The sequence below is a fragment of the Ylistrum balloti genome, unplaced genomic scaffold, assembly GCF_031769215.1.
Source record: "Ylistrum balloti isolate Yb309-2 unplaced genomic scaffold, AGI_CSIRO_Ybal_v1 Utg370050, whole genome shotgun sequence".
Taxonomy (NCBI): Eukaryota; Metazoa; Mollusca; class Bivalvia; order Pectinida; family Pectinidae; genus Ylistrum; species Ylistrum balloti.
The window spans coordinates 327,624-351,298 of record NW_026782103.1 but is presented as its reverse complement, the minus strand read 5'-3'; the positions used below and the strand labels follow the sequence as shown (position 1 = coordinate 351,298).

At 36.1% G+C, this 23,675-nt stretch overlaps 1 protein-coding gene across 1 annotated transcript; it reads left to right on the top strand.

The window, feature by feature from the left end:
- The first annotated feature begins 31 nt into the window (after positions 1-31).
- LOC132549217 (ER membrane protein complex subunit 2-like) lies at positions 32-23,613 on the top strand. The gene is made up of 10 exons (XM_060213134.1): positions 32-64; positions 3,318-3,431; positions 5,999-6,063; positions 6,407-6,492; positions 8,620-8,677; positions 9,975-10,060; positions 12,668-12,809; positions 18,196-18,282; positions 20,424-20,522; positions 20,903-23,613. Exons 1-10 carry the CDS (start codon positions 40-42, stop codon positions 20,993-20,995), a joined length of 855 nt encoding a protein of 284 aa, XP_060069117.1. The 5' UTR covers positions 32-39; the 3' UTR covers positions 20,996-23,613.
- The last annotated feature ends 62 nt before the right edge of the window (positions 23,614-23,675 follow it).

The window sequence follows — 23,675 nt, the reverse complement described above, 5'->3', positions numbered from 1 at the left end:
CTCGTTGAACTTGTTTCCGACGAGATTTCACCAGACAATATGGCGCGACGCATTGGATGGGAAGGTAGGTATTAAATCAATGTTTATGTGCTTATCTTACTTGATAAACAATTTCTAATTCGGTTTTAGCTTATAGTATTCCTTTGTTTAACCAACTTATTCAGAAGTTAATCATTAGCAGAGTATTTAAGAGAAAAAAAAATCCGCAAACTAGGTTAAATACAAGCGAGTTGGTGACAGGATGATTCGTCCTCGACACATTGAAGAGAACACATTATTTCTTACCTTTCTGGCAAATTCATGAGTCGGACGATATGGCAGTAGTTGTACAATTATCCTTTTGACCAAACACTAACCCAACACTACCCAAATACTAGTTAGTCCTACCTTAATATCAACAAATATTTGGAAATGGTCAAAAATCTCAATTTTGTAAATTGTATTTACTATTGAATTGTGTACGAAAAAATGTGAATTCGAGCTGGATTGTTTCCCAGTATTACCCGTACTTCCTTAATTACTATTGAAACATAATCATAATTAATTTCAAATGATCCGACTAAGTCAGGCACGGGCAGATGTAAACAATCAGGTGAAATGCTGTATGGGTCTTGTGCAGATTGAATAAAATAGATGACTAAGTCAGATAAGTCGGAGTAAGGAATATCTTTGGTCAATTTACCGAATTTCAAACAATTTTTGGGAGGGAATTTCATGGTTAACATTGCATTTATTTTGTAACTATGTACACTCAATATTAATTAACAGTAACTATAGGACCAGGTTAACTTGATATGGCCACATTAATGCAACAATAACACATGTTTCAGGGCTAGCTTTGGGTCAAAATTCAGTTTCGCCAAACCAAATTGTTTTTGCTATAAGCACGTGCACAGATTCCGGAACTCACCCCAACCCAACGAGCCCTTAATTCCCTCATATAATAGAAACACATATGCTAATTATATAATTATTTATTCACTTTTTTAACAACAATACATCAAACATAACACAGTATATGGTAAAAGAGTTTATAAACATGAAATTATTTCTTAAAAGTTCATGAGAGGAAACTATACCAATGATTCTATAAACAGCTACTATTAATTAATGAACAAATAAAGTTCCACATGGTTATTTCACATTTCACCAAACAACACAGGTTGATCAGTTCAGTCACTGTCCATTTTTAGTAGCGGGGCATCAAGATACGTCGCTGCTTGGCAATTGACCACTTCTTGAATGCTGATTCAAAGTCTACATCACCATCATGAATGGATATTCTCATCAGATTCTCCAGGCTTCAAGGACCAAGGCTGTTTCTGAGGTCTGTCTTTATCAGGTTCTGTCTACTGAAGCCTCTCTTGCAGTCCACTGTGGATACAGGGATGACCAGTAATCGTTCCGCAGTCATGGCAACCATGGGGAAACTGTCTCTACACTTAATGGCCAACTGAGCTACATCCCCTATACCTTGAAAAGACTGAGTACTTCCTCTCACATGAACCTTGGCATATGCCCTAAACCCTGTCACCTCCTGCCTACACTCTACCTCTGACCCTAGACCACACCTAGTTATATATGACACAATATCATCTACAACATCCTCAGACACACCTGACAGACAGAGAGCTGGATCAAACAACTTGCTAACAGCAGACAAAGCATCCCCCATTTCGGGCCCTTTCAAATACACTAGTTTACTAAGGTATGTCTGCAGAAATCACAAAATTGTGCCCAATTAACGACATTGACACACCTAATGATCGACATACCGTAAGCCAATTCCCGATAAAACAACATCTTTCCTTCAGCTAACTTACCGTATCGTTCACGGCAGAGGCTATCTCGGATTAAGACCATGGAGACATCATTGAATAATTGGCGATTTTCATTACAGGCGTGTTGCTGTTTAGACAGGTAAACGTTTGCCAAAACACAAAAGAGTTCCGATAGCTGACCTTGCCCCAGCTGCGGGAGTCAGTCAGCCGTGACCATGTAGTTCACAACGATGTCGGAGCAAATTTACCTGTGTCAATCGTTACAAATAAGTTAAACGCCAGTGATTTTTCTCTATACAGTCATCAGTGACTGGAAATGTCTGTAATCGGAATTTTCGCCAATAGAAATTTGAAATCGCCAATCTCATTTCACTTTTGCCAATGGCGCCATTGGCGATCGCCAGCGCTAGCCCTGCATGTTTGGTAGTGAATGACAACATACAGATTGTGAAATACCAATCTTTCATTGCATGATTTCACATCAGAGTATCAGTTATATGAAGCAATATTGAATATGGTCAATGGAGACATGTGAAATGTCAATTTTAATTAATTTGTAAGAATGTTCAATTTTGTATGATTGTACTACAAATATCAGTCATCTCCATAATGATATATATACATTCCTAAATACAAATGTATTGTCATAGATGGTTACAAAAGCTCACCTGATTAAGGTGTTAGCCTATGTTATCTAGGTGGTGATTCAAGGTGCTAATTTTGACGCTCCATATCTGTGTCAGTTTGTATTTCTTATGAAGCTATAGAAACAGACTGGTCTGTGTGGACATAATGTACAAGAAATATACTTCACTCTTAATGGCTTTGGATAGCATGTGACAGGTCTCCCATATGTTATTAGCTCATCTGGCCCAAAGAAAGGTTCCTTTGATGAAGCCAATCAAAGTTTGCAAAAAGAAATGACCTTGACCCAAATTCAAGGTCGCAGAAGTCAAACGTGTTAAAACCTTTAAACAACTCCTCCCCAAATACCGGAAGGCATAGAATCATTATATTAGGCTACTATGTTCCTTTTATGGTGTCCAAAAATGTTTGCAAAAAGAAATGACCTTGACCAATCTTCAAGGTCACAGGGGTCAAATGTGTTAAAATGTTTAAACAATTTCTTCTGAAATATCGAAAAGCCTAGAATCATTATATTTGGCCAGTATGTTCCTTTTATGAAGTCCAAGAAAGTTTGCAAAAAGAAATGACCTTGACCCATAGTCAAGGTCACAGGGGTCAAATGTGTTAAACATGGAACATGTACACAGATATAGTACTATTGGTCATAAAGATCCAGGTGAGCGATACAGGCCCTCTGGGCCTCTTGTTGTACTGTCAGGTCATGCTACGAGACACATATCCTGTAAACAACTGAGGAAAATAAGGTCATTCGTAATTGCGCAATGTCTCAGTTCATAGAAACCATCGGGTATGTTGAATATTTCATTTGGACTCGTCAACTTTGACTTACTGGTTTTTACTGTACTGTGTACTTGGATGTGTTACATGAAATTGTTTTTCTCATTATAGAAGCAAGAAATATTTTAAGAAGGGTTCGAGAGGAACAAGCCAGGGATGGACAGACTGTGGTACGCGTATGGGAAGAAGTTCTGATGAAGAACAGAAACAAATTAGGAGATGAGTGTAAGTTGAACATGTTGTGTTAGAAGGTAATGTCACTTTGTGAATTTTTATCCTAGTAGTACCTATACTTTTTTACCAGACATTATGATAATTTATTTTCTTTCAGTACAAATGTTCATAGTTACCTCCCTTGTTTGGAATTTGGGTGTTTTGGTAAGATTGACCCATCAGAATGAATCTAAATTCAAAACAATAAATTATTACGTATTGACTTATTGATTACCTGTCGACTATTTGATTACCGGTTGGCTTTGTTGATTACCTGTCGACTAGTTGATTACCTGTCTACCTGTTGATTACCTGTCAACCTGTTGATTACCTGTCGACTTGTTGATTACCTGTCGACTAGTTGATTACCTGTTGACTTTGTTGATTACCTTTCGACTAGTTGATTACCTGTTGGCTTTGTTGATTACCTGTCGACAATTTGATTACCTGTCGACTAGTTGATTACCTGTCAACCTGTTGATTACCTGTCGACTAGTTGATTACCTGTTGGCTTTGTTGATTACCTGTCAACCTGATGATTACCTGTCGATTAGTTGATTACCTGTTGGCTTTGTTGATTACATGTCAACCTGTTGATTACCTGTTGACTAGTTGATTACCTGTTGGCCTTGATTACCTGTCAACCTGTTGATTACCTGTCGACTTGTTGATTACCTGTCGACTAGTTGATTACCTGTTGACTTTGTTGATTACCTGTCGACTAGTTGATTACCTGTTGGCTTTGTTGATTACCTGTCGACTAGTTGATTACCTGTCGACTAGTTGATTACCTGTCAACCTGTTGATTACCTGTTGGCCTTGATTACCTGTCGACCTGTTGATTACCTGTCGACTTGTTGATTACCTGTCGACTAGTTGATTACCTGTTGACTTTGTTGATTACCTGTCGACTAGTTGATTACCTGTTGGCTTTGTTGATTACCTGTCAACTAGTTGATTACCTGTCAACCTGTTGATTACCTGTCAACCTGTTGATTACCTGTCAACATGTTGATTACCTGTCAACCTGTTGATTACCTTTCAATTAGTTGATTACCTGTTGGCTTTGTTGATTACATGTCAACCTGTTGATTACCTGTTGACTAGTTGATTACCTGTTGGCTTTGTTGATTACCTGTCAACCTGTTGATTACCTGTCAACCTGTTAATTACCTATCAACTAGTTGATTACCTGTTGGCTTTGTTGATTACCTGTCAACCTGTTGATTACCTGTCAACATGTTGATTATCTGTTGGCTTGTTGATTACCTGTCGACTAGTTGATTACCTGTCAACCTGTTGATGTCAACCTGTTGATTACCTGTAGATCAAGAAGAGCTTCATGAGATGATCAATTTCGACAGGAAATGATCAATGCCCTTAGATTCCTGTAAATCCAAATCATTAGTCAGAATTGTGTATTTTTATTCTGTTATCCCATGGTCTGTAGCTTATTTTATCTAAACTTGACGGAGTGCTACAACTAATCATAGCCTATATTAGGTATTCCAAAGCCGTAACCATGGAAACACTTTGAAGGCTTCTGGTTGAAATGAAGATATTATCTGATTAAGTGGAAAAATGATATGAAAAGGATGACAAATACAATGATACCATTTTCTAGAAAAAAGATTGTTTCCATTTGGTTGCCAGGGTGACCAAATGAAGACCTGTTGTAGGAATCTTGTTAGGATAACCCCTCTAAAATTATCGTTGATTGGTGAACGAGGTGTTATCAGTCAGTTGTCCTGGCAATAGTTCTAGTTTTATGTAGTCATCCTATGATCTGCAGCTTAATTGAATGCATGATTATGAAGTTAAATTATTTTCCAAGAAGATAAAACAAATGTGTTTTGTGAATATGTGTAATACACTATTTCAGGTCCCCATGGCTTTAGGTATCTGCAAGAAATAAATTCTGATTGTGTTGATTTGTGTAGTAACTCATAGAATTGTTTGTTTTACAGTATGGGTTGTGTATGAACTAGTAGTAACTCATAGAATTGTTTGTTTTACAGTATGGGTTGTGTATGAACAAGTAGTAACTCATAGAATTGTTTGTTTTACAGTATGGGTTGTGTATGAACAAGTAGTAACTCATAGAATTGTTTGTTTTACAGTATGGGTTGTGTATGAACAAGTAGTAACTCATAGAATTGTTTGTTTTACAGTATGGGTTGTGTATGAACTAGTAGTAACTCATAGAATTGTTCGTTTTACAGTATGGGTTGTGTATGAACAAGTAGTAACTCATAGAATTGTTTGTTTTACAGTATGGGTTGTGTATGAACAAGTAGTAACTCATAGAATTGTTTGTATTACAGTATGGGTTGTGTATGAACAAGTAGTAACTCATAGAATTGTTTGTTTTACAGTATGGGTTGTGTATGAACTAGTAGTAACTCATAGAATTGTTCGTTTTACAGTATGGGTTGTGTATGAACAAGTAGTAACTCATAGAATTGTTCGTTTTACAGTATGGGTTGTGTATGAACAAGTAGTAACTCATAGAATTGTTCGTTTTACAGTATGGGTTGTGTATGAACTAGTAGTAACTCATAGAATTGTTTGTTTTACAGTATGGGTTGTGTATGAACAAGTATGCATCGCTGCTCTGGATTGTCAACGCTTTGATTTGGTGGATGTAAGTTCTAATAATATCTGCACATTTCATTTTTATGTATTTTCCTTAGAAAAGTCAGTAATAAATATTTCTATAAGGGACACTTAGATTTTTAATAATCATGAGCAAACTAAGATAGCGAAAAAATTTGAAAATTATCATTGTGTGTTTTCATATTGTTTATAAATTCATTATACATCATAGAAATTGAAATATAGATGTGTCGGTACACAGATGATTTTCAGTTGAAGGAAACCAAATTTATTGTGAACATACTTTTTCAATAAGCAGCATTCAGAATCAGCAGTATATAATTTCATATAAAAATGGTTGAAATTCATTAAAATAAATTGTTATCTTTCAGGCATGTATTTCCGTACTAAAGGATAACTTTCCAAAAAGTATACGAGTTGACAGACTACGAGGAATGTTGTACGAAGCTCAGGGAAGGTAATTAAAATGATATCAACCAAAGAGACACAGCATGGCTTACATTTTAACAAGATCCTCAAATAATTGTTAAAAGTTCTATATTTATGGTGATCCCTTCACTAATTGATTGCTTCTCTACTTGTCTTTTTGTGGTTTGTACATTCTAAAAACATATACAAAATTCTGGCATAAAGAGAAACATTTCACTGGGAACAATTGTCAGGGTGGTTTTTTTTTTTGTTTCTTTGTCCAAACTTAGCCATGTATAAAGATAGATTTGATTCATGTTATTAAATAGTAAAAGATATATTAATTCATAATTTAATTCTAAGGAAACTTAACACAAAATTTGATTGGTTAATGAAATACATTGTATTACGCAATATATGATTGGTTAATGAAAATAATTTGTGACAGTATAATCACCATATACCACCTCAAGTTTCAAAATAGAGTGGGATTTTGGTAAATAAATGATAAATAACTTTGTGTTTCAAACTTTCAAACACAAATTATTTGTCTTTCTAAAGTTAAAAGTAAATAGGAAAGATTGGGTTTTTTAAAACAATATAATAAATAGATGACATTACAAGAGTTTCTATTCCCAGAGATTCATAAGACAAGTTTGAGAATATGTCATTTTAATGAACCTCTGTAAACTTAAATTGTAAGATTATTGATGAAAGGAATGTATGATTTTTATCATTAATTAAAATAATTTGTATTAGAGTGATGCAGAATCTAAATATGTGATACTTTTACTTTATATGTTTTTCTTTGGCGTAACAGACATAACAATACTAATGATATTATCAGTGGAAACCTTTAGCCAATCAGCTCTTCAAGGTCATATTATACGTGTGTGTGCTATTGATACTGAATAAAACAATTGACTTACCATATCTAATTGGTTGTGCCTTGGAAATATACATTAAAAAAACCACAGTGAAACCTCACCTAACGACCACCTCACAATTACGACCAAGTTCTGACCAGTGATTAAAGTTTACCCGGTGGGCAGTGAACCGTGAACATGTGTGTCGTTCACGACCATTGTTTTCGTCACAGGTTACTGACCCTGTCACCAGGTGGCGTTACATCATTATCAGATTAACTTGGCCTACCTGTCTGAAACCGCGTACCAGTCACATTTAATAGCGATCTATTGTTTGTTAATTATATATTGGTATATCGGTAGGTATGCTGTTAAACACCTTAGAAGCCCTGCACACCCAAAAGTGAATTATGTAGTCTTTTCGGCTGATATTCCTTTGCTTGCAAGCGCACATGTTGTCGAGGGTTTTTAACTGTTTTTGTAGCAATGTTACACTCTCGATATGGTTTGAACAACAAAAAACATGTATGTGTTCCAAATTGTTTACGGCATTTTTTCTCTGTCACAAAACTCCGATGAACTTTATCAAGCAATGACGAAACCACATAAACGAAACGAGCTATCGCGATCGCTAAAAAGGACGTATGGAAGAGGAGACTGTCCAGATCCGTAGCTCTTTGCAACAGTGAACACTGGAGTCATTTTTTTTTTTAAGTAAAAAGAAAAATGTGATGTACTGAGTGATACACTGATAGAGTTAATGTGTTTGCGAAATTATGTGAAAAATGAAGCGTTGAAAGACTTTATAGTGATTTTATTAATGTTGGTACAAATACTGAGTAAATGCGTTCGTAAATTTATGTGAAATAGTTGCAAAACTAATGTTAAATTCCTATTGAACTTAACATAGATTGCTTGTTTCCTTTTATTCAATGTTTGCAATAGTAAATATACATGTATACTATGATAGAAACTAAGGAATATATACATAATTATTCTTCTGTCAATTCAGAAATTTCGTCTTTTTACATGGCTTTCATAAGATTAGATATTTTATATACAGTTTAGTTATTATTGTTGAATAATATACATGTACATTACTTAATGATATATATATATATAGTCTTTATTTCAAACAGAGTTACGGTTCTTTGCGGTCAATCTGATCCACCTCACTATTAAGACCACTTTGGTCCAGTCCCACAAAGTGGTCTTAATAGCAAGGTTTCACTGTACTTTATACCAACCATAGGAAAATGTATTGATATGAATGTATTTAAAAAGGATTTCTTATGAAAACTATTTTTCAGGTTCAACATAGCAGAGGAAGTTTACAAGAGTATAATTGACAGAGATGAAACCAATATGGTATGTATGTTGTAGGTGTAGGGTTATTGAAAGAGATGAAATCAATATGGTATGTATGTTGTAGTCGTAGGGTCATTGACAGAGATGAAATCAATATGGTATGTATGTTGTATGTGTAGGGTCATTGACAGAGATGAAATCAATATGGTATGTATGTTGTAGGTGTAGGGTTATTGACAGAGATGAAATCAATATGGTATGTATGTAGTATGTGTAGGGTCATTGACAGAGATGAAATCAATATGGTATGTATGTTGTATGTGTAGGGTCATTGACAGAGATGAAATCAATATGGTATGTATGTTGTAGGTGTAGGGTTATTGAAAGAGATGAAATCAATATGGTATGTATGTTGTAGTCGTAGGGTCATTGACAGAGATGAAATCAATATGGTATGTATGTTGTATGTGTAGGGTCATTGACAGAGATGAAATCAATATGGTATGTATGTTGTAGGTGTAGGGTTATTGAAAGAGATGAAATCAATATGGTATGTATGTTGTATGTGTAGGGTCATTGACAGAGACGAAATCAATATGGTATGTATGTTGTAGGTGTAGGGTTATTGACAGAGATGAAATCAATATGGTATGTATGTTGTATGTGTAGGGTCATTGACAGAGATGAAATCAATATGGTATGTATGTTGTATGTGTAGGGTTATTGACAGAGATGAAATCAATATGGTATGTATGTTGTATGTGTAGGGTCATTGACAGAGATGAAATCAATATGGTATGTATGTTGTATGTGTAGGGTCATTGACAGAGATGAAATCAATATGGTATGTATGTAGTATGTGTAGGGTCATTGACAGAGATGAAATCAATATGGTATGTATGTTGTAGGTGTAGGGTTATTGATGAAGCAACCACTGTTAATGAATGGATACTTTTTGTTTTTAAGTTTTTATTTTTTTCGGATGTGATGTGAATATTGTAAGTCAGTTATTACATTATCACTTGCTTATTTGCAACTAAATTTACAAACAAGAGGTTATATAGATTTGTTAATTTGTAAACTCAGATTAAGATTTGAGATGTGTGATGTCAATAATCTATCAAAGTGGTTTGTGTTTCTCATGATCATAGACTAAGGTGTTGTGGTTAAGACTTTGGCCACTTTACCTACATTGTTCAGGATAGCATGGGTTAGCACTCCTGAATTTCACTTAATATTAAGCTAACAACTAGCTACTGATAAAAATCAAAATTACCCTGTCTGTTTTTGAGGTGATAAAGGATTGTTTAAAGATTTTTGGGATTATATGTTTCAACGCTGGTTTTTTCTTTCACAGTTTGCAAAAAAGAGACAAGTTTCAGTTCTGAAAGCTCAAAATAAAATCCCAGAAGCTATTGATAAGCTGAACAGTTACCTGCGAGAGTAAGTAACTTTCAAACTGAAATATCAGACTACCTTCAACAGTAAGTAACTTCCTAGACTGAAATCCCAGACTACAGCAGTAAGTAAACTTCCTTGACTGAAATCCCAGACTACAGCAGTAAGTAAACTTCCTTGACTGAAATCCCAGACTACCTTCAGCAGTAAGTAAACTTCATAGACTGAAATCCCAGACTGTGTTCAGCAGTAAGTAAACTTCCTCGACTGAAATTCCCAGACTACCTACAGCAGTAAGTAAACTTAATAGACCGAAATCCCAGACTGCGTTCAGCAGTAAATAACTTCCTAGACTGAAATCCCAGACTACCTACAGCAGTAAGTAAACTTCCTAGACTGAAATTCCCAGACTACCTACAGCAGTAAGTAAACTTAATAGACCGAAATCCCAGACTGCGTTCAGCAGTAAGTAAACTTCCTTGACTGAAATTCCCAGACTTCAGGAGTAAATAAATTTCCTAGACTGAAATCCCAGTCTGCGTTCAGCAGTAAGTAAACTTCCTTGACTGAAATCCCAGACTACCTACAGCAGTAAGTAAACTTAATAGACCGAAATCCCAGACTGCGTTCAGCAGTAAATAACTTCCTAGACTGAAATCCCAGACTACCTACAGCAGTAAGTAAACTTCCTAGACTGAAATCCCAGACTACCTACGGCAGTAAGTAAACTTCCTTGACTGAAATCCCAGACTACCTACAGCAGTAAGTAAACTTCCTAGACTGAAATCCCAGACTTCAGGAGTAAATAAATTTCCTAGACCGAAATCCCAGTCTGCGTTCAGCAGTAAGTAAACTTCCTCGACTGAAATCCCAGACTACCTACAGCAGTAAGTAAACTTCCTAGACTGAAATTCCAGACTGCGTTCAGCAGGAAGTAACTTCCTAGACTGAAATTCCCAGACTACCTACAGCAGTAAGTAAACTTCCTAGACTGAAATTCCCAGACTACCTACAGCAGTAAGTAAACTTAATAGACCGAAATCCCAGACTGCGTTCAGCAGTAAATAACTTCCTAGACTGAAATTCCCAGACTACCTACAGCAGTAAGTAAATTTCCTAGACTGAAATCCCAGTCTGCGTTCAGCAGTAAGTAAACTTCCTAGACTGAAATCCCAGACTACCTACAGCAGTAAGTAAACTTCATAGACTGAAATCCCAGACTGCGTTCAGCAGTAAGTAACTTCCTAGACTGAAATTCCCAGACTACCTACAGCAGTAAGTAAACTTAATAGACCGAAATCCCAGACTGCATTCAGCAGTAAATAACTTCCTAGACTGAAATTCCCAGACTACCTACAGCAGTAAGTAAACTTCCTTGACTGAAATCCCAGACTACCTACAGCAGTAAGTAAACTTCCTTGACTGAAATCCCAGACTACCTACAGCAGTAAGTAAACTTCCTAGACTGAAATCCCAGACTTCAGGAGTAAATAAATTTCCTAGACTGAAATCCCAGTCTGCGTTCAGCAGTAAGTAAACTTCCTTGACTGAAATCCCAGACTACCTACAGCAGTAAGTAAACTTCCTAGACTGAAATCCCAGACTACCTACAGCAGTAAGTAAACTTCCTAGACTGAAATCCCAGACTGCGTTCAGCAGTAAGTAACTTCCTAGACTGAAATTCCCAGACTACCTACAGCAGTAAGTAAACTTCCTAGACTGAAATCCCAGACTTCAGGAGTAAATAAATTTCCTAGACTGAAATCCCAGTCTGCGTTCAGCAGTAAGTAAACTTCCTTGACTGAGCAGTAAATAACTTCCTAGACTGAAATTACCCTACAGCAGTAAGTAGACTACCTACAGCAGTAAGTAAACTTCCTTGACTGAAATCCCAGACTACCTACAGCAGTAAGTAAACATAATAGACTGAAATCCCAGACTACCTACAGCAGTAAGTAAACTTCCTAGACTGAAATCCCAGACTTCAGGAGTAAGTAAATTTCCCAGACTGAAATCCCAGTCTGCGTTCAGCAGTAAGTAAACTTCCTTGACTGAAATCCCAGACTGCGTTCAGCAGTAAGTGAACTTTGACTGAAATCCCAGACTGCATTCAGCAGTAAGTAAACTTCCTTGACTGAAATCCCAGACTGCATTCAGCAGTAAGTAAACTTCCTTGACTGAAATCCCAGACTGCGTTCAGCAGTAAGTAAACTCCCTAGACTGAAATCCCAGACTGTGTTCAGCAGTAAGTAAACTTCCTCGACTGAAATCCCAGACTGCGTTCAGCAGTAAGTAAACTTCCTAGACTGAAATCCCAGACACTACTAATTAACCGATGATCATAGACAATTATGTTTTTGTCTTGCTTTAAAATTGATAATTTTTATTGGATTATTTATAAGTATTAAGTAAATATGAAGTTAAACTCTATAGTACAGTGAACTATTTACATGACTATCAAGAGGTAATTCTGTAAGGGTCTTACTTTCAAGGGGTTGAAATTTTAACTAAGGTTAAAGATGAAATTTGATAAACACATCCTTTTACTTCAGACTTTTGTGTAAAACCCTTGAGAGAAACAAACATGATTAAAAAAAATTGTTTAAATTAAAGTGGCTCAGGTTGAAAATACGTTTATCATTTTCCCTAAAGATTTATGACAGATTTCGAGGCATGGACGGAGCTGTGTGATTTATATCTGTCGCAGCAAGACTATCAAAAGGCAGCATTTTGTATAGAGGAGTTGATCATGTCAAATCCACACAATCATCTTTACCACCAGAAATACGCAGAAGTGAGTATCTGTCATACATACACAATCATCTTTACCACCAGAATTACGCAGAGGTGAGAATGTGTCGTACATACACAATCATCTTTACCACCAGAAATACGCAGAAGCGAGTATCTGTCATACATACACAATCATCTTTACCATCAGAAATACGCAGAAGTGAGTATCTGTCATACATACACCATCATCTTTACCACCAGAAATACGCAGAAGTGAGGTTCAGTCAAATACACAATCATCTTTACCATCAGAAATACGCAGAAGTGAGTATCTGTCATACATACACAATCATCTTTACCACCAGAAATACACAGAAGTGAGTAACTGTCATACATACACAATCATCTTTACCACCAGAAATACACAGAAGTGAGTAACTGTCATACATACACAATCATCTTTACCACCAGAAATACGCAGAAGTGAGTATCTGTCCAATCCACACAATCATCTTTACCACCAGAAATACGCAGAAGTGAGGTTCAGTCAAATACACAATCATCTTTACCACCAGAAATACGCAGAAGTGAGGTTCAGTCAAATACACAATCATCTTTACCACCAGAAATACCCAGAAGCGAGTATCTGTCAAACCCACACAATCATCTTTACCACCAGAAATACACAGAAGTGAGGTTCAGTCAAATACACAATCATCTTTACCACCAGAAATACGCAGAAGTGAGTATCTGTCATACATACACAATCATCTTTACCACCAGAAATACGCAGAAGTGAGTATCGGTCATACATACACAAATATCTTTACCACCAGAAATACGCAGAAGTGTGTATCTGTCAAACCCACACAATTATCTTTACCACCAGAATACGCAGAAGTGAGTATCTGTCATACATACACAATCATCTTTACCACCAGAAATAGGCAGAAGTGTGTATCTGTCATACATACACAATCATCTTTACCACCAGAAATACGCAGAAGTGAGTATCTGTCATACATACACAAATATCTTTACCACCAGAAATACGCAGAAGTGAGTATCTGTCATACATACACAATCATCTTTACCACTAAAAATATGCAGAAGTGAGTATCTGTCATACATACACAATCATCTTTAACACCAGAAATACGCAGAAGTGAGGTTCTGTCATACATACACAATCATCTTTACCACCAGAAATACACAATGAGTATCATCTCATCTTTACCACCAGAAATACGCAGAAGTGAGGTTCTGTCATACATACACAATCATCTTTACCACCAGAAATACACAGAAGTGAGTATCTGTCATACATACACAATCATCTTTACCACCAGAAATACGCAGAGGTGAGGTTCAGTCAAATACACAATCATCTTTACCACCAGAAATATGCAGAAGTGAGTATCTGTCATACATACACAATCATCTTTACCACCAAAAATACACAGAAGTGAGTATCTGTCATACATACACAATCATCTTTACCACCAGATATATGCAGAAGTGAGTATCTGTCATACATACAAAATCATCTTTACCAACAGAAATACGCAGAAGTGAGTATCTGTCATACATACACAAATATCTTTACCACCAGAAATATGCAGAAGTGAGTACCTGTCATACATACACAATCATCTTTACCACCAGAAATACGCAGAAGTGAGTACAATTATCTTTACCACCAGAAATACGCAGAAGTGAGTATCTGTCATACATACACAATCATCTTTACCACCAGAAATACGCAGAAGTGAGGTTCAATCATACATACACAATCATCTTTATCTCAAATACACAATATCTTTACCACCAGAAATACGCAGAAGTGAGTATCTGTCATACATACACAATCATCTTTACCACCAGAAATACGCAGAAGTGAGTATCTGTCATACATACACAATCATCTTTACCACCAGAAATACGCAGAAGTGAGTATCTGTCATACATACACAATCATCTTTACCACCAGAAATACGCAGAAGTGAGTATCTGTCATACATACACAAAAATCTTTACAACCAGAAATACGCAGAAGTGAGTATCTTCATACATACACAATCATCTTTACCACCAGAAATACGCAGAAGTGAGTATCTGTCATACATACACAATCATCTTTACCACCAGAAATATGCAGAAGTGAGTATCTGTCATACATACACAATCATCTTTACCATCAGAAATACCCAGTAATGAGTATCTGTCATACATACACAAGCATCTTTACCACCAGAAATACGCAGAAGTGAGGTTCAGTCAAATACACAATCATCTTTACCACCAGAAATATGCAGAAGTGAGTATCTGTCATACATACACAATCATCTTTACCACCAAAAATACACAGAAGTGAGTATCTGTCATACATACACAATCATCTTTACCACTAGAAATACGCAGAAGTGAGTTTCAGAATCTTTACCATACACAATCATCTTTACCACCAGATATATGCAGAAGTGAGTATCTGTCATCCATAGAAAATCTTCTTGTCCAACAGAAATACGCAGAAGTGAGTATCTGTCATACATACACAAATATCTTTACCACCAGAAATATGCAGAAGTGAGTACCTGTCATACATACACAATCATCTTTACCACCAGAAATACGCAGAAGTGAGGTTCAATTAAATACACAATTATCTTTACCACCAGAAATACGCAGAAGTGAGTATCTCTCATACATACACAATCATCTTTACCACTAAAAATATGCAGAAGTGAGTATCTGTCATACATACACAATCATCTTTACCACTAGAAATACGCAGAAGTGAGTTTCAGTCAAATACACAATCATCTTTACCACCAGAAATACACAGAAGTGAGTATCTGTCATACATACACAACCATCTTTACCACCAGATATATGCAGAAGTGAGTATCTGTCATACATACAAAATCATCTTTACCAACAGAAATACGCAGAAGTGAGTATCTGTCATACATACACAATCATCTTTACCACCAGAAATACGCAGAAGTGAGTATCTGTCATGCATACACAATCATCTTTACCACCAGAAATACGCAGAAGTGAGTACCTGTCATACATACACAATCATCTTTACCACCAGAAATACGCAGAAGTGAGGTTCAATTAAATACACAATTATCTTTACCACCAGAAATATGCAGAAGTGAGTATCTGTCATACATACACAATCATCTTTACCACCAGTAATACGCAGAAGTAAGTATCTGTCAAACCCACACAATCATCTTTACCACCAGAAATACGCAGAAGTGAGGTTCAGTCAAATACACAATCATCTTTACCATCAGAAATACGCAGAAGTAAGTATCTGTCATACATACACAATCATCTTTACCACCAGAAATATGCAGAAGTGTGGTTCAGTCAAATACACAATCATCTTTATCACCAGAAATATGCAGAAGTGAGTATCTGTCATACATACACCATCATCTTTACCACTAAAAATACGCAGAAGTGAGTATCTGTCATACATACACAATCATCTTTACCACCAGAAATACGCAGAAGTGAGGTTCAGTCAAATACACAATCATCTTTACCACCAGAAATACACAGAAATGAGTATCTGTCATACATACACAATCATCTTTACCACCAGAAATACGCAGAAGTGTGTATCTGTCATACATACAAAATCATCTTTACCACCAGAAATACGCAGAAGTGAGGTTCAGTCAAATACACAATCATCTTTACCATCAGAAATACGCAGAAGTGAGTATCTGTCATACATACACAATCATCTTTACCACCAGAAATACGCAGAAGTGAGGTTCTGTCATACATACACAATCATCTTTACCACCAGAAATACACAGAAGTGAGTATCTGTCATACATACACAATCATCTTTACCACCAGAAATACGCAGAAGTGTGTATCTGTCATACATACACAATCATCTTTACCACCAGAAATACGCAGAGGTGAGGATCAGTCAAATACACAATCATCTTTACCACCAGAAATACGCAGAAGTGAGTATCTGTCATACATACACAATCATCTTTAACACCAGAAATACGCAGAAGTGAGTATCTGTCATACATACACAATCATCTTTAACACCAGAAATACGCAGAAGTGAGTATCTGTCATACATACACAATCATCTTTACCACCAGAAATACACAGAAGTGTGTATCTGTCATACATACACAATCATCTTTACCACCAGAAATACGCAGAAGTGAGGTTCAGTCAAATACACAATCATCTTTACCACCAGAAATACACAGAAATGAGTATCTGTCATACATACACAATCATCTTTACCACCAGAAATACACAGAAATGAGTATCTGTCATACATACACAATCATCTTTACCACCAGAAATACGCAGAAGTGTGTATCTGTCATACATACAAAATCATCTTTACCACCAGAAATACGCAGAAGTGAGGTTCAGTCAAATACACAATCATCTTTACCATCAGAAATACGCAGAAGTGAGTATCTGTCATACATACACAATCATCTTTACCACCAGAAATATGCAGAAGTGAGGTTCAGTCAAATACACAATCATCTTTACCACCAGAAATACACAGAAGTGAGTATCTGTCATACATACACAATCATCTTTACCACCAGAAATACGCAGAAGTGAGTTTCTGTCATACATACACAATCATCTTTACCACCAGAAATACGCAGAGGTGAGGATCTGTCATACATACACAATCATCTTTACCACCAGAAATACGCAGAAGTGAGTATCTGTCATACATACACAATCATCTTTACCACCAGAAATACGCAGAAGTGAGTATCTGTCATGCATACACAATCATCTTTACCACTAAAAATACGCAGAAGTGATTATCTGTCATACATACAAAATCATCTTTACCACCAGAAATACGCAGAAGTGAGGTTCAGTCAAATACACAATCATCTTTACCATCAGAAATACACAGAAGTGAGGTTCAGTCAAATACACAATCATCTTTACCATCAGAAATACGCAGAAGTGAGTTTCTGTCATACATACACAATCATCTTTACCACCAGAAATACGCAGAGGTGAGGATCAGTCAAATACACAATCATCTTTACCACCAGAAATACGCAGAAGTGAGTATCTGTCATACATACACAATCATCTTTAACACCAGAAATACGCAGAAGTGAGTATCTGTCATACATACACAATCATCTTTACCACAAGAAATACGCAGAAGTAAGTATCTGTCAAACCCACACAATCATCTTTACCACCAGAAATACGCAGAAGTGAGGTTCAGTCAAATACACAATCATCTTTCCACCAGAAATACGCAGAAGTGAGGTTCAGTCAAATACACAATCATCTTTACCACCAGAAATACAAAGGCTGCTTTATCTACAGGTTGTTTTTATCTTGGATATTGATACATTGACCACATACCATTTAGATAATGTGTTTTTTGTTATTTGCAGATCTGCTATACACAGGGAAACTTTGAACAGGCTAGATCATATTTTGCTCAGGCACTCAAACTCAACCCTAACAATATTTGCAGATCTGTTTCTATACACAGGGAAACTTTGATCTTTACCACAGGCACCTAGATACAGAATTGATTATGTCAATACAGGCTTTACCAGAAATCAAACTCAACCCTAATCTTTACCATCAGATATTCGTTCTCTATATGGATGTTATCCTCATCTTTACCACCAGGTAAGTGAGTTATGTACATACACTTTTTTTATGTAAATAACAATTATGCTTTCTAGCCTCCACCAGTGCCTATGTCTGGTTATGTACATACACAATCATTACCTGCGTATGTGAGTATCTGTCATGCCTACACAATGTCTTTACGATTTGTGTTTCTGTCAACATTAACATGTAGTCTAACCTCCACCGTGCCTGATGTCTGGTTATGTACAATAAGATGTGTTCTTTAGTCCTCATGTAGTCTAGCCTCCACCGTGCCTATGTCTGGTTATGTACGATAAGATGTTGTTCTTTAGTCATGATGTAGTCTAGCCTCCACCGTGCCTATGTCTGGTTATGTGCAATAAGATGTTGTGTTTTTCTGTCATCATGTAGTCTAGCCTCCACCGTGCCTATGTCTGGTTATGTACGATAAGATGTGTTTTTCAGTCGTCATGTAGTCTAACCTCCACCGTGCCTATGTCTGGTTATGTACGATAAGATGTTGTTCTTTAGTCATGCTGTAGTCTAGCCTCCACCGTGCCCATATCTGGTTATGTACGATAAGATGTTGTTCTTTAGTCATGATGTAGTCTAGCCTCCACTGTGCCTATGTCTGGTTATGTACGATAAGATGTTGTGTTTTTCTGTCGTCATGTAGTCTAGCCTCCACCGTGCCTATGTCTGGTTATGTACGATAAGATGTTGTGTTTTTTTGTCGTCATGTAGTCTAGAATCCACCGTGCCTATGTCTGGTTATGTACGATAAGATGTTGTGTTTTTCAGTCGTCATGTAGTCTAGAATCCACCGTGCCTATGTCTGGTTATGTACGATAAGATGTGTTTTTCAGTCGTCATGTAGTCTAGCCTCCACCGTGCCTATGTCTGGTTATGTACGATAAGATGTTGTGTTTTTTTGTCGTCATGTAGTCTAGAATCCACCGTGCCTATGTCTGGTTATGTACGATAAGATGTGTTTTTCAGTCGTCATGTAGTCTATCCTCCACCGTGCCTATGTCTGGTTATGTACGATAAGATGTTGTGTTTTTCAGTCCTGCATGTAGTCTAGCCTCCACCGTGCCTATGTCTGGTTATGTACGATAAGATGTTGTGTTTTTCTGTCGTCATGTAGTCTAGCCTCCACCGTGCCTATGTCTGGTTATGTACGATAAGATGTTGTATTTTTTTGTCGTCATGTAGTCTAGAATCCACCGTGCCTATGTCTGGTTATGTACGATAAGATGTTGTGTTTTTCAGTCGTCATGTAGTCTAGAATCCACCGTGCCTATGTCTGGTTATGTACGATAAGATGTTGTGTTTTTCAGTCGTCATGTAGTCTAGCCTCCACCGTGCCTATGTCTGGTTATGTACGATAAGATGTTGTGTTTTTCTGTCGTCATGTAGTCTAGCCTCCACCGTGCCTATGTCTGGTTATGTACGATAAGATGTTGTGTTTTTCAGTCTTCATGTAGTCTAGCCTCCACCGTGCCTATGTCTGGTTATGTACGATAAGATGTTGTGTTTTTCTGTCGTCATGTAGTCTAGCCTCCACCGTGCCTATGTCTGGTTATGTACGATAAGATGTTGTGTTTTTCTGTCGTCATGTAGTCTAGCCTCCACCGTGCCTATGTCTGGTTATGTACGATAAGATGTTGTGTTTTTCAGTCGTCATGTAGTCTAGCCTCCACCGTGCCTATATCTGGTTATGTACGATAAGATGTTGTGTTTTTCAGTCATCATGTAGTCTAGCCTCCACCGTGCCTATGTCTGGTTATGTACGATAAGATGTTGTGTTTTTCAGTCGTCATGTAGTCTAGCCTCCACCGTGCCTATGTCTGGTTATGTACGATAAGATGTTGTGTTTTTCAGTCATCATGTAGTCTAGCCTCCACCGTGCCTATATCTGGTTATGTACGATAAGATGTTGTGTTTTTCAGTCATCATGTAGTCTAGCCTCCACCGTGCCTATGTCTGGTTATGTACGATAAGATGTTGTGTTTTTCAGTCGTCATGTAGTCTAGCCTCCACAAGTAAAAGCAAGGAGAAACAAGCCAATGTAAAGTATGCTGCATGGGCAGCGCAGCAACTTAAGGAGAAGTATGTGGTGAGTAATTTATATTGTAAACTAATTCATACACAGTAATTCATAACAATTATTAAATAATCTTCAACCTCATACTAGAATATTGTCCAGTAATAAATATGTAGAATTATTAATGTAATAAATGAAGAAAGAATGAAGAACGCTGTTAGAATGTAGCAAAAGTTGTTTTAAAAATGAACATTACACAATGTTTTAGGTATACACCTCTTTTCCATAAGAATTCCATATTAAATGAAAATCAATATATTGGGTATAAAGTCATTATGGGGCTAAAAGTACGTGAAAAGTTCCTTCAGATTTGTTGTCTTTGTATGTTTTCTTTCCTGAATTCCTTAAGCAGACGTTTCATTTCAAATTTATTTCATTTGATGTTGTTTCAGACAGTGCAGTCTGAAGAAGCGACCAAACAAACCAAGATCTTAGAAACTATTGACAGACTTCTAGAATCTACCACAGAAAAAGCTTCAAATTGATCAAGATTTCAGATTTTTAGAATGCAAATGTATTCCAGAACTTTATGGGAGTTGAACCATGAAAATTTCATATTATTACCAAGGATTCAGTACAGTATTTAATGCTGTGAGGGATTTAGTTGATGTTAATGTTGGAATTCGTAATTTGACTCTGGGTAAAATGGTTCCGATTAGAAACACATCATTGGTACAGGAGAGTGTTCCATAGGGTATCAGTTATTATGTCAAAATTTCTGGTTGATATTTACTCAATGCACAGAAAGGCCTTTGTTTCCAAGTGTACCTATATCTACTAAACTTTATGCACCAACATGCTTTTTAAGGGTAGTTTTTTTTTATTTGGAGTTGAGACTTCTGGAAACTTGATACAAGTTCAATATCAAGATAGAAGTGGTGATACTGAAGAACCGTTTGTGAAATTTTCATTTTCGGTTTCAATACGAATTTTACTTTCCAACACAGTAAACAACTGTGATAAACTTTTGTGTTTATGGAAAATAACATCATGACCAATGTTTTCTTCAGTTGTGGAATGTGAAAAAAAATCACCAGAAGACTTGTTGATGGACTCTGTCAGTTCAATGAAGTCTTTTCTGTCTCTTTAGCTTGTAATACCTTCTGGAATAAATACTTACACATCATAACTGCAAGCGAGTATCCTAGTTTTATTGTCGGGATATTTGAGAATGTTATCAAGAAAAGGATTCATTTTCATTTTCAGAGTGTAATGAGATGGGTTTTTTTATTACAGAAAATAAATTATAGAATCCACCACGTAGAATCCATAAGCTTTATTTATTTATTTTTTTCATGTGCATGTCTTTTGATCAGAGAAAATGTTACACAACCAGAGAAAAAGGGTTGATAGTGGCTAAAATTGTGGAAAGGGGATGAGTACAGGAAAAGTGGCAAATGGGAGTAAGTTTATATGTGAAATCAGCAGAGCTTTTCTCCTTTCTTTAAAACATTTAATACTAAAAGTAGTTTTTGAAAAGATAAATGTTTTGATATCATACTTGAATGAATTCCTGGTTTCATCATACCTTGATGTGTTTTAAAAACCTTATTTTTTTCCTTTTGTCCATTCCACCTGAAGAGTTAGATTGACTATTCAGAACCATGATGTTTACAATGGTCTTGCTGGCTTGTCTGTTCATGTGTTAAGGCGTTTTTTATGAAATGTTTACAAATTGATATACTTTGGTGACGGATTGTGTTAAATTCGTTAATGATCATGTTGTTTCTAGTCTGAATTTCGTTGTTAAAAGAAATCATGTTATTTAACTTAACAAGTAAGACAATTTTTTAGTTTAAGCTCACTCATAGGTATATCTTGTGATGTGATTCATGAAAAATACAACAGATTTATATTTGGCTTCAAAATATTCAAAAGAGCAATATTGTAAACCCATTTTTCTTCAATGTGTGATTTACCTGCAAAAATTTCATTCTTATTAAGTAAAATCATAAAAATTGATTGATGTGAATCAAAACATGAAAGATAAACGCAGATTTTTCTAATTAAACATGGATATTGAACTCACTTGTAACCTTCAAGTAAGGTCACAAGCATGTTTGAATTCAATGACTGCATCGCCTGTGTACAAAGTCAAACAAGCTTTTAAATAACTGTGATTGACCTTCACTCTGATATGGAAACAGAAACACATCACACTTTATTTGTTCTTTGAGGTATTCTTCCGCATTCACTCTAATGTCAAAGGTCATTACAGTCTGTGGACAAGTGCCTGAAGTGATCAATGTCAAAGGTCATTACAGTCTGTGGACAAGTACCCGAATTGATCAATGTCAAAGGTCATTACAGTCTGTGGACAAGTGCCTGAATTGATCAATGTCAAAGGTCATTACAGTCTGTGGACAAATGCCTGAATTGATCAATGTCAAAGGTCATTACAGTCTGTGGACAAGTGCCCGAATTGATCAATGTCAAAGGTCATTACAGTCTGTGGACAAGTTTGATCAATCAAACCCTGACCCATGTTTCTTGCATGTGTTATAGAAGACTTACCTATCATGGCTGAATGGAATTAGGGCCCAGAAATTGGCTTCCTTATTCGGTTTTAATTAGAAATTTGTTGTATTACTGAAATTGTAAAAGTATCAGGGAAAGAACACTTAGTTTGTAGTATTTTATTACTTGCTACCGGTCAGAATTTTTAAAATTTTAAAAACACATCAGCAAAATTGAAAAATTGTGTTACAATTTTTCACATATAATCAGGTGATGGGCACTAAATCTAATGTTTCATGAAATTATTTGATCAGTAGACAAGTAAATCTAATGTTTTGTGAAATTATTTGATTGGTCGACAAGTAAATCTAATGTTTTGCGAAATTATTTGATTGGTCGACAAGTAAATCTGATGTTTTGTGAAATTATTGGTCGACTAATGAGATTTATATTACAATCAGCAGATTTTCATAAAACATGTATAAAATTGAGTTGGAGGAGTGTAAGCATGTTGTGTACATATTTATATAACAAGTCTCTGTATCATAGAGAATATGATTGGTATAGCCTTGTGAGATATATAGGCAATGGAGTTTGTCATTTTTTTGGGAGAACCACTGAATAGATGCAATAATCAAAAAGAAAATTGAGTTTTTTTTTTTTTTTTTGTTTTTAGGTCATCTGACCCGAAGGGTCGAGATGACCTAT